This window comes from Carassius auratus, chromosome 44 (assembly GCF_003368295.1).
Source record: "Carassius auratus strain Wakin chromosome 44, ASM336829v1, whole genome shotgun sequence".
Taxonomy (NCBI): domain Eukaryota; kingdom Metazoa; phylum Chordata; class Actinopteri; order Cypriniformes; family Cyprinidae; genus Carassius; species Carassius auratus.
Window position 1 is genome coordinate 12,106,621 of NC_039286.1, and position 12,744 is coordinate 12,119,364.

At 39.7% G+C, this 12,744-nt stretch overlaps 1 protein-coding gene across 1 annotated transcript in view; it reads right to left on the reverse strand.

Annotated features, from left to right (window-relative positions):
- Window positions 1-5,353: 5,353 nt before the first annotated feature.
- The window catches only part of LOC113062499 (glycosylated lysosomal membrane protein-like), a 29,751-nt gene continuing 22,360 nt past the window's right edge, over window positions 5,354-12,744 (reverse strand). Inside the window, exons 2-6 of the mRNA XM_026232400.1 lie at window positions 12,444-12,716; window positions 12,116-12,310; window positions 11,827-12,045; window positions 10,737-10,993; window positions 5,354-7,267 (exon numbers count right to left, since the gene is read on the reverse strand). Of these exons, the coding sequence (XP_026088185.1) occupies window positions 7,120-7,267; window positions 10,737-10,993; window positions 11,827-12,045; window positions 12,116-12,310; window positions 12,444-12,716 (1,092 nt within the window). The 3' untranslated portion in view covers window positions 5,354-7,119. The remainder of the gene's footprint in view (window positions 7,268-10,736; window positions 10,994-11,826; window positions 12,046-12,115; window positions 12,311-12,443; window positions 12,717-12,744) is intronic.

Below are 12,744 nucleotides of genomic sequence, written 5' to 3' on the forward strand. Positions count from 1 at the left end.
CTAGAAATTTAGTCCCAAGGAGTATTGAAACAGTACACTTACAAGAACACTACTAGAACACTGATATTTGTATACTTACTACATAAAGTATACAAAAATATATACTTGAACTTCACTTAAGTATGCTTAATAAAATAAACTTGAAGTATAACACTTTTTCGGGGGAATAAATAACTTAAGATTTTTTGTAAAAAAATAAATAAATTGGGGTGGGGGGCATAACTTGATTAAATAAAGATGAGTTCATAGATAAATTTATTGGTAAAAGTTCTGATATGATAAACAGCAGCAAAACTAACAAATACAATGTATTTGTGCATTCCCTGAGCTTATAAACCTCTTCAAACACAATTGTGGTGTGTGTTAAATGATGTCAGATTTGTTCTCACATTTACAGAAGAACAACAACAAAAAAAGTTTCACATCAAGTTTCACAGTGAGCAATCATTTCCTAAAATGACTGCATTAAAATCATACAACTAAAATATGAGGGGAAAACAGGTCTGTCCGTCAGGCATGACGCTCACTTACACAAGAAAATGTTACTTGTGCTAAGAAATCACTATTTTTAGACAAGTCTAATAAAATGAAAACATTAATAAGAGTTTAAATCATTGGAAATATAGGAAGATGCCCTTTTAACAGCGTGATTTACAGCTACACTGTTTACTAAGGAAGTCCTAAGAGGCCATGGATTATACGAAATTTTTCTTTCTCATTTTGACTACGACTTAACGACTTAATTATCTTGTGATCTTGACATAAGTTATTTTCTCGTGATTACGACATAACAAAAGCTGATTATCAGGACTTATCACTCGTAAAAGCTTTGTTCGTCTTCCGAACACAATTAAAGATATTTTGGCTGAAAACCGGGAGGCTTGTGATTGATTCAAACATAACGTTATAAAGCGATGACAATAAGTTTTGCATATAGCTCAGATTTGCAAAAACAAAAAATGCATTCTCTATGCTACACTCAAACAGAGATAGGCCCATGGATAAGAATTGTGTGCGTACTCCACCCATGAGAGTTTCTTACTCCACGAGGATGGGTTTTGAGATACCAAACACCACAACATACGTTCCAAATCTTGGTTGGCCCTCTCCATCTGACCATTACTCTGGGGATGAAACCCAGAAGAAAGACTAACAGTCGCCCCTTACAAACGACAAAATTCTTTCCAAAATTTGGAAACAAACTGAGGCCCCCTGTCAGAGACCATGTCTACTGGGAGGCCATAAATACCAATGAATGAATGATCAATGACAGCAACCACTGTTTCTCTGGCTGAGGGTAATTTGGGCAGAGGAACAAAATGAGTTGCCTTCGAGAACCGGTCCACCACAGTCAAAACTACCATGTTACCCTGTGACGGCGGGAGTCCCAAACAAAATCTAGCGAAATGTGGGACCAGGGTCTCGAAGGAACCGACAGCAGCTGAAGGAGTCCAGCAGGGGGTCGACAGGAAACCTTAGAAGTGGCACAGACAGAGCAAGCCAAAACAAAATGACATATATCCCTGGCCATAGAGTGCCAACAGAACCGCTGTTTGACAAGAAATACTGTACGATTTATCCCTGGATGACAAGCTACTTCGGAACAATGGCCCCAATGGATGACATCGGACCATAATTCTTCTGGCAAAAATAAACTAATCTGTGGACATCCAGGCGGAGCATTACCCCTTCTAAGGCCCCTATGGACCTTCGACTCGATCTCCCAAGTCATACCAAATACCACAATGTCATGTGGCACGATAGATACGGTGGGAGCCTGCCTAGAATTTAACCTTTTAGCAGAAATGTTCCTCCGAACCCTCCAACCAATGACATCATTCTTCCAAAGCGAGCTTAACTGCCAGCAACTCTCTATTACCAATGTCATAATTACATTCGGCAGGAGAAAAATGATGAGAATAATATGCTCAAGGTGGAATAATATGCTCCGTGGAAGAACGCTGGGAAAGAACTGCACCAGTCCCCACCTCTGATGCCTTGACCTCCTCCATGAACTGGCGGAAGTGGTCAGGGGTCACCAGAATGGGAGCTGAAACAAAGCAGCTCTTTAATTTGCAGAACGCTGTTTCCTCCGCGCTAGACCACCTGAACGTCATCTTGGCAGAGGTTAAGGAAGTCAAAGGTGGCTGGATGTCATTGCTTATAAAACGCCGGTAAAAATTGGCAAAGCCCAGAAACCAAACAGCATAAGATACTCAAAATGCCCCCTGGAGGTATTAAAAGTGGTCTTCCATTCATTCCCCTTTCTTATGCGAACCAAATGATAGGCATTGTGAATATCCAATTTTGTGAAAAATTAAGCACCCTGCAGACTCTCGAAGGCTATAGACATCAACGTTAAAGGGTAGGTATTCTTTACCGTGATACTATTCAACCCTCGATTGTCAATACAAGGACGCAGGGAACCATCTTTGTTTTCCACAAAAAAAAAATCCCGCACCTGCAGGAGAAGAAAGATGAATGATCTTGGCTGCAAGAGAATGAGAAATATATTTCTCCATGGCCTCCCTCTCCGGTACGGAAAGTGAGTATAATCTGCCTTTATGCGGAGAAGTAACTGGCAATAAATCTATTGCACAATCATAAGGATGATGCGGAGGAAGAGAAGCAGCCCGGGACTTACTGAACGCTCCCTTCAGATCAAGATACTCTGCGGGCACGTTTAACAAATCCATATGTTCATCTTGCAACACAGAACAAGACACAGAAGAGCAAGCAGACAACAAACATGATGCATGACAATATTCACTCCAGGATGAGACTGTGCTTAGTTGCCAGTTTATATTGGGATTGTGTAACACTAGCCAGAGGTGACTCAAAACCACAGGAGCCAAAAGGGAATCAGTCAAATAAATAGAAATGGTCTCAATAGTGGCATCGGTGATGGGTGGAAGCGACTGACAAGAGAGGGCACTGACTGAGATAGGTGGACTAAGTGGGACTGCACGAATACCCAGCTTTGACGCTGTCCCACAATCCAAAGAATTACCTTCTGCTCCAGAATCCACCAGGACTTTAAAAAGGTAAAATGTCCCGGCCCCTCCATATTTGAACCGAGAGCAGAGTTACCATGGAGGAGGACTTCTGAGTGGTGACTCCGACCGTCAGTAGCCTCCTTACTAACGGGCTCTGGTTTTTACCGGGCACTGCGCAGCGATGTGACCTGCAGCATCACAGTATAGGCACAGCCTCAGGTTCCTACGCCTGTCCTTTTCCTCTGGAGAAAGGTGAGCTCTGCCCACCTGCATGGGTTCAGGATCGAAGCGGTGATCGGTCATCTTCACCATGGCTGCAAACTGGTCACGCTGGTGTAGTCTGGTGTCCCATCGGATGGCCAGATCGATCAATCCGTAGAGTGAAGTGGGTAATTCCGGGGTGTAAATCTCCTTAACGATCCGGTCAGCCAATCCATGCCTAAACATGTCCCACTGCGCTTCTTAATTCCATTTGCATTCTTCTGCCAATGCGCCAGCTCAATAGAATAATCCGTAACTGATCGATATCCTTGACGTAACTCTGGCAATTCCCTTGCCGCCTCCCTGCCCGATGCAGCCTGATCAAAAACCTTCCTGAGCTCCTCAGAAAATAATTGGAATGATGAACAGCAATGGTGTCCTTGTTCCCACACCGTTGTTCCCCAGAGAGCCGCTCGTCAAGACAGAAGAGTGATGATAAAAGCGACTTTGGACTCCTCTGTAGGAAAAGACGAAGGCTGGAGAGCAATGTGAAGAGAGCAAGTGGTCAAAATTGAACGACATAACAGGGGCTCACCGGAATAAACAGTCGGAGGCGGTAGACGGGGCTCAATGCCTCGGTTGGTGAAATCCACTGGTGAAACCGTCGGAGGATTAAGTGCAGTGGGTTGTTGGGCAGATTCAGGTTTTAACTGTCTGACCTGAGTGGTGAGATCTGAGACCTGCTTGACGAGTGCATGCTCTGCACGACCAGTAGCCATGATTTGCTCCTCCTGCTGTGCAAAACGACTATTGCTGCTGGTGAGAATGTCTCTCAGCTCCGCCATAGTTGCTGGATCCATCTTGGTCAGATCATTCTGTCACGTAAAGAACACAAAATACAATTGCAAGTAGAAGAGTTTATTTGCCGTAATGCAATACAGCAGGGTACTAGAAGCTGTCTCTGTAACACGGAGACTATGAGGCACTGACCCAAACCAACCCAGAGAATATTCCTGGGAAGAGGCGTGGAAGCAAACTGGGTGATCTCCTCAGCTGAGAGCAAGAAGAGAGATCTGAGGACTGAGAGCAAGACCAGCATCTACAACTACGAACAACAATCTGACAACATGCAGTAACAACCACAAGACAGATAAAGACAGGACAGAACCGACATCAGGTGGAGCCATGCTGATTAGCTCTTCAGCCCAATGACTGCTGGAGCAATGCTGAATGAGCAATCAGACAGATAACGAGAAAACAGACGTGTAGAATGAACACACAGATCTATGAACTGTGACAGATTGTGAATGACGTAGTTAAAATTGCATTTGGAAGCAATGTGAAGTCAGCAATACAGTCGCCACCAGTTAAACGGTAACACCAGTATGCCTGAGCATTCACTCTTGAAGCTCTGCCCTCTTCTGAGAAGGGAGGTGGGAGCAACAGTTCATTTGCATTTAAAGGAACAAACACAAAAACGGTGTGTTTTGTGTTTCATGAATAAGTGGCAATTTCAACACACTATAAAAAAATATCTGCAGTGTATTTTGGGCTAAAACATCACATACACATTCTGGGCAGCACAGAAGAAAAGGAAAGTGTCAGTGATTTATTTTAGTGAATATGAAGTGTTAGCTTAGTTTAATTACCATGATTTAAATGTTGACAGCTTATAATTTTATCTCACTGATTATTTCAGTTAGAGCATTCCATTTCATTACATTACATTTCATAAAAGCCATTACAAGGAAACTGCTGTATTTCTGTCGCTTCAAAACCACTTCCTGCTGGCAGAGTTGTATGAAGGTAAAATGATGTCAAAAAGATTTGCATATGCAGGGTAATATTTGTGGAAGTGTACATAAGACTGTAAGCATAAATTAAAGAGAAGAGAAGCTTTGTAAAGGTGTAAATCTTGTTTCAAGCACAATAATTTGTACAGTAAGTGTAATTAATGTATTGTGAAACTGCAGCTTCATTCTAATGCAAAATGATCTGCATTCGTCTGACGTCCATTCTTCCGCACTTACACTTTTAGCACGTTGTTTTTAGGTCATTAGGTTATGTGTTCATACTGAATTTTGAGCTATAGTTTCCTTCTCCTCCTCAACAATCGAAGGAACAGTCATCAGTCAGACAAGCATGAGACAAAGTGATGATGACAAAAAAAGACAGGAGTTTATTGCATAATCTTAGTTGCATATGTTTCAATGCTTAGACCAGTACAAATACAAAAAGTGTTATTTCAGCACAAGCCATAACAATGGTAAAATACTGCTTCACAACAACAACCTCTGAAATGGAGACATTCTCTGATCATTTACTTGTAAAGACAAAAACAAACAGTCACAAGACTAAAAAACAATGCAAAATAATATAAAAAAGTAAAAATTATAAATGACTAATCAATGAAATGAGTATATAAATGGTTTAAATGATTATTATGAATGATTAATGGAATAATAAGATGATTACATGATTAATGATGATGCTGTTGTTTTTGTCATGCTGTTATTGCATTGTTTTGTTCCATATTTCTCATATGTTTATCATAATGCAGTCCTGCCGAGTATATCTAGAATCTGATGTATGAATAAATGATGCACAAGATCTGATTTTAACAGTTTCAATGTTTGACTGACATGCAACAGTTGTTTAAAACATTAGTGATCCACAATGGACATGCACGCACACACACACACACACATACACACACCCAAAAAGTGTTCACCAAATTTATATAGAGAAGAATAAACATTTTTATCCAACATTAATAAGTCTTTTATAAAAGAATTAAGTGTTTCTATAGTGCAAATAAATGTAAAATAAAATTGTGCCATATACCACAGTTAAGTTAAAAACATCAAAACTCAACATATGTAAAAATCCCTGAGAACTAGGGATGTGCCCAAATGTAAATGCCATGTTCAGAAAGGAAATGACTCATTCTACAGCTCCCCTACAGGGACATGGTGAATTATTGAATTAAAGAAAACATTTTTAAATGTACGCTTGTTTTTCCTTTCACTTTCCGATTTGTAATTACATGTGCTCTGTGTGTATAGAGGGTATACAATGACTGAAAATCTATCTATCCTCCTGAAGAACAAATGGCTCATCATTATTGATGTATTTTTTATAAATGATAAATGCTTTACAGCTATGCATAATATAAAATAATAAATATTTAATTGATAAGTTGTAAAAACATTATATATCCTAGGGTATGAATTTAGGAGGTACTGATTTTATAAGATATTTGTCAGTGACACTCAGGACCTGTTCTGCATCAAATCCTTCGACATCATCATGTCAATCCTCTCTCCTTACTATCCTCGAGTGATAAGTGAAATCTGAAGTACTGTAATATGACCACAGCAAGACTAGCCATGTCCCTTTTAGAAAATCCGTAGATTGTGTTATTCATTATCCATGTTTTTCTAATTTTTAATTAGGATTTGGGCATCCCTACTGAGAACCTTGCTCAGTGCAGTTCTTAATAATTATGAAAACATTTGCATATATTTCAGGATTAAAGAGAAAACGTTTATCAAGTCTTTAAAATGTGTGCAGTTGTCATTATTCTGGCCCTTTTAATTGATTTTACAAGCAGAATTTTGGGACAAACAAACATATGTATGAAAAATGTATTAAGAAAATAAAAGGAAAAAAAATAGTTTGCACTTGCAGGTTTGATCTGTGGTTGTCCAGCCTATGAGATTTAAGTATAAAGGTGTAGAAAAATTCAATATGTAATCTGTTTAAACATAAAAGACCGACCCATCCAGATCATTTATTGTGTTATTTCTAAATTTTAAGTCAGTCGTCCAATTAACAGTAATGTGTTTGTAGTGGTCCTCTCAGTGGTCAGTAACCTTATCACTAATTGTTTCGTGTGTGCATGAGATCAAGGCTTGTAATGTCAGATTCGTGTGTAGCCCAATGTCCTCTTACAAGCACAATCAACTGCGAAAATGAACAGCAGTATAACAATTCCAATGGGTATGAAGGCAATGTGTAAATTGTAGAATGAATTGCCCAGAGGTACACCCAAGCCCATTAAAACAGTCCTGTGGAGTAAAGAACAGTTCCGAGTTCAGACAACCAATGTAGAATTTCTATAAACTCTTTTATGTTTTAAACACAATCTACTAAATACATACATAATTATAAAGAGAAACAATAAAAAAAAAGCATTTAAGAGTTTTGCATAATTCCAGTTTTCTCTTTCTCTTGTTTAAAATACTTATTTGCTAGTAAGGAGGATTCATTCATTTACTGCTTTTTGTATTTTTAGAGCAATTTTATGCTGATTGTGCATGTTTTTTTGCAGTAAGCTGTTATTAGTATATACCAAAAGACTTATTGCTACTTGTTAATTTGTGCTTAAATGGCAAACTGTACCACAGTAGTTTTGTCCTCTCTTCCATTTCCACACATTTCTCATCTTTAGATGTGCATTGTGCCATTGATATATTATTCTCTACCCTAACTATTTGTCTAAACAATACCTGTGCTATTCCCTCCAGACCAGGATAGGCTACTGCCTCCAGCCCTTAGTTATCAGATGACCTCTGTGAATATTGCACTAAACACAGGGCAGCAGAGAGAAAATGTTGCAAATCAAAGGATTCAGCTGATCTCAGCAGGAATCATTCACTGCTATCCACGTTTTCCACTGCAATTCACGCTGCCAAAACTACCTTTTTCCAAAACAAGATCAACAGCACATAAGACACACACAAACTCTTCAAAGCATTCAATACTCTCCTCAATTCTCTCAACACCTTAACTGCAGATGATTTTGCTAATAACCTCACAAACATTAATAATAATCTCATCTTTCAAAAGAAGAATTCTGTAAACTTATCCTCTCTGCACCCCCTCACATCTCCTACAAGCTACGTATTTCCCCTGAACTTCTTACTTCACTCACATAATCAACACATCTGTTCTCCCAGGCATTTTCCCCACTGCATTCAAGCAGGCTCGGGTAACACCACTGCCTAAAAAACTACACTAGACAGCACACTTGTTGAAAGCTACAGGCCAGTGTCTTTCCTCTATTTTATAGCAAAATTCCTTGAACAAACTCTTCAATCAAAAGCTGGACAATAAACAATCAACATCAATCTGGATTTAAATGTGGCCATTCAACTGAAACTGCCTTGGTGTCAGTCACTGAATCACTACGGAGTGCAAGGGCTGAGTCCAAATCTTCAGTTCATGGCATGGTTAATCATCAAATCCTTCTGTCCACCTTCTCATCTCTGGGCATCACTGGAACTGCACTCTGGTTTGAGTCTTACCACACAGATAGGTCACAGATAGGGGGAAGTCGTGGCCTAATGGTTAGATGGTTGGACTCGCAATCCAAGGGTTGTGAGTTCGAGTCTCTCAAGTTCTCTATATACACTACATCACTGGGGTTCCTCAGGGATCAGTACTTGGACCACTTCTCTTCTTTATATGTACTACATCACAGGGGTTCCTCAGGATCAGTCTTTGGACCAATCCTCTTCTCTGTATACACTACATCACTGAGGTTCCTCAGGGATCAGTCTTTGGACAACTCCTCTACATACACTACATCACTGGGGTTCCTCAGGCATCAGTACTTGGACCACTCCGTTTCTCTATACACACTACATCACTTAGGTTCCTCAGGGATCAGTACTTGGACCACTCTCCTCTTCTCTATACACTACATCACTGGGGTTCCTCAGGGCTCAGTATTTGGACCACTCCTCTTCTCTATATACACTACATCACTGGGGTTCCTCAGGGATCAGTCCTTGGACCACTCCTCTTCTCATTATACACTACATCACTGGGGTTCCTCAGGTATCAGTCCTTGGACCACTCCTCTTCTCTATACACTACATCACTGGGGTTCCTCAGGGATCAGTACTTGGACCACTCCTCTTCTCTATACACTACATCACTGGGGTTCCTCAGGGATCAGTACTTGGACCACTCCTCTTCTCTATACACTACATCACTGGGGTTCCTCAGGGATCAGTCCTTGGACCACTCCTCTTCTCATTATACACTACATCACTGGGGTTCCTCAGGTATCAGTCCTTGGACCACTCCTCTTCTCTATACACTACATCACTGGGGTTCCTCAGGTATCAGTACTTGGACCACTCCTCTTCTCTATACACTACATCACTGGGGTTCCTCAGGGATCAGTACTTGGACCACTCCTCTTCTCTGTATACACTATGTCGAGTTTGGCCAGGATCACCTAACCTTTAAAGACAATTTTGCAAAAACAGCACGATCATGCAGGTTTGCACTGCACAACATCAGGAAGATCAGGCCCTTTCTAAAAGTACATTTGACACAGCTTCTTGTCCAGACCCTTGTTATTTCTAAGCTAGACTACTGATATACTCTTCTTGATGCTTCTCAATGCTCTTCTCTTCTTCGTCAATGATTAAGAATGATTAAGAATGCAGTTCAAGAGATTAGTGTTTCTACATCCACTCACTCTTACAACTCTACATCCCGCCCAGAAGCCTTGTTGGTCTTTTGGTCCCATCACAGAGACGCTCAAAATCATTCTCAAGTCACTTTCCTTCACTGTTCCCAGCTGGTGGAATGGTTCTAACTTCATCCGGACAGCCAAATCCCTCATAATTTTCAAGAAACAACTGAAAACTCATTTCTTCCATGAGCATCTAGCTACATCCTCTTATTAAAAATAAATGATTCTAAAATAAAAATTTTCTTTGCTTTCATCTTTTCTATGTTTTCATTTTCCCTAATCCCTTAATCCCTTCCTGTTCTTGCTTTTACTATTTTGAACGATGACTGAAACTTTGTATAATGGGCACTTTTCGTGCTTATTGCCATCCTATGATTAATCACTTCTTGTATTCCTGAATTGTAAGTTGCTTTGGATAAAATGGCTGCCAGATGAATAAATGTAAATGTAAATTTGTGGATTTCCAATATTTCAAGCGTTAAGACTCAAACAAATCCACAAATAGGTGGATGATTCATATGAAACAACAGTATTTTGTATTTTAAGAAATATGAGCAGTTGATATACTTTAAACTTCATATCTTCAAATGAAAATGCAAAGTAGATGAAAATATGGGATTTATTGTTGTTCTCATCTGTAATTAATGTGAAACTAAAGGACACTCAGACACAATAAAAAAAATATGAAATGTAATATTAATTTCATACAAATATTGCATTTTTTATATTTTAAATTAAAATATTCAACAATAATTTAAAGGTATGGGGGAAAATGTACTCAACATTTTGAAAGAAAAAAATTAAATGTAGCATCTAAAATAACTGGTTTTATTCAAGTTAAAATATTGTTTAATATCACTGAACCAGCGTTTACACAATAATTTATACCAGTAATATTTGTTTAGCCCTTGAAAGTAATAATCACAGGTTACCACTTTTTACAGTGTACATATGTCCCTCAAAGACTATTTTTTATTCATTTTCTCAGTTCAGTCTCTAATGCTCCTGATGAGAAATGTCAAATTAACTCCCAGTGTTTGACTCACCAGCTGATGTATTTGGTGTCACTGTAAAAAACTGGGTCTCCAGGGATGCCGAAGCTGATGTTCAGGCCGTAAGTCTGAGGATCTTTTATGAAATACGCTTGCACCAGATGGGACTGAGGGATCTGGTCCTCGGACACAAGCTCGGAGTGTTTGCAGGGTGTGGGGTCCGGTTCTGGTTTACGATACGCCACAGGTTTCCACTGATTATAACCCCACACATTGTCACCATTTACTGGAACCGAGACCCAATTAGACACCTGACAGAAGAGATGGGATAAACGCCTGCTTTATACAGGAAAACATCAATATACATTCATAATAACTATGCACACTTTGGGGATATTGATTAATAGTAAGGAAAATAAGAATTTCCTTTCTTTTTTTCTTTTTTTTTTTTACAAAAAAATATTTAAAAAACAACACTAGAAAAAAATTGCATGTGTTTTAAATGCTTTGTTTATATTTGATCCATCAGGATTGTATGGCTAATATATTAGGATATGGTGAGAACATGGAGGAAAAAAATTTTTTTCAGAGACTCAAAGAGGCTGAATATGATGAATTAATTCTGATGCTTGTCATCTAAATAAACAGAATAGCAGATACTTACATAAAATGATATAAATAGCAGTGGTAACTCTATATCTCCATTAAAAAAGGTCAAAGTAAAAGAGATTTAAATAATCCAAACATATTGCAATGGAATCCAGTGCTTATTGAGAGCTGAAGAATTAAAGGCTCCCCAGAAGATACGAGATGTTTTGGAGGCTCGTGAAGATCATTCCTCCGCTGAGGAACAGTGAAAGTAAAGTTTCTGTAAACAAAAGCTCCTCAAAAGATCCTGAGGATCAGATTTGAGACTCTAAAACATGATTGATGGAGAATCAAGTAAAGCTGAGCTGCATCAGTAAATGTTCGCACGCTTTTACATGATTAAAAAAGTCTAAGCTATCAGACTGACAACAGAAGGCATGGAGATTGTGTGACAGGTTTAACTGTAACTGATCATTTTAAAACATTAGAAGTGTGTGTATCAAATATGATGCAGACAAAAATCTGAGACATTGTCCAAGTTTGCTAAAGTGTTTACCTGAAAGAAATAGGGTTTGTACTCATCGTCTATGCAGGTGCTGTCATAAGTTCTCTCCCTGAATACTGATTCTCCAACAGACTGAAACTCTAGAGCGAATCTGGAGTGCTTTCCTCGCGGCGTTACACCGTCCATCCACACACGCAGCTGCGAGGAGTTGGCGTTATGACGGAGATTTGGCCACACTTGATCACGACCCACTGACTCAAACGCTGAGAACTGACGAAAGAAGAGAAATCAGACACAACTCTACACAGAACCTGCTGTTTGTTCTTGTAGTTCTGCTCACCTGCAGACAGAGGGAGCCGTTGACGAAACTCTCCGTTTTCTCTCCACCGCACAGTGTTACCGTGATACCCGACTGATTAACAGTGATCTTGGGGTCAGACCAGATGAAGTTCTGGAGCTCGTATGGAGGGAAAAAGCTGGACTCTGGGGTCAGCTGGGGGTCGGCGGTGTTACGAACGTCATCGTACTCCCACACCTGAGAAACACACACAGAAGTCTTCATGTTTTGATTTATAACTATCATTTCTAGTAATAATAAAAATAAAAACTGTTATTTTAAGACTGCATATGTATACATCATGTATTCATATAATATTGAGTGTATTTACTCTGGTGAACACTAGCGCCCTGCTGTACCGCACACTGGTCTGCGGCTCCACCTTCAGGCTGCTGGGTGAACTGCTGTTGATGAAGGAAGGCCAGTCCACCTGCACTGATGACTGTGTGCTGTTCGTGTGAACCATTAACAGCGCTGGAGCTCCATGATTACACAACAGGAAGTGAAGTGTGTCACTTTGTCCCAGACCTCGCACATGAACCAGATTCACTCCAGGAGGAAGAACCCACGGAGGAGTCAGACCGGGATTCAACTCTACAGACACCTGACAAATCAAGAGAGAGGAGATGTTA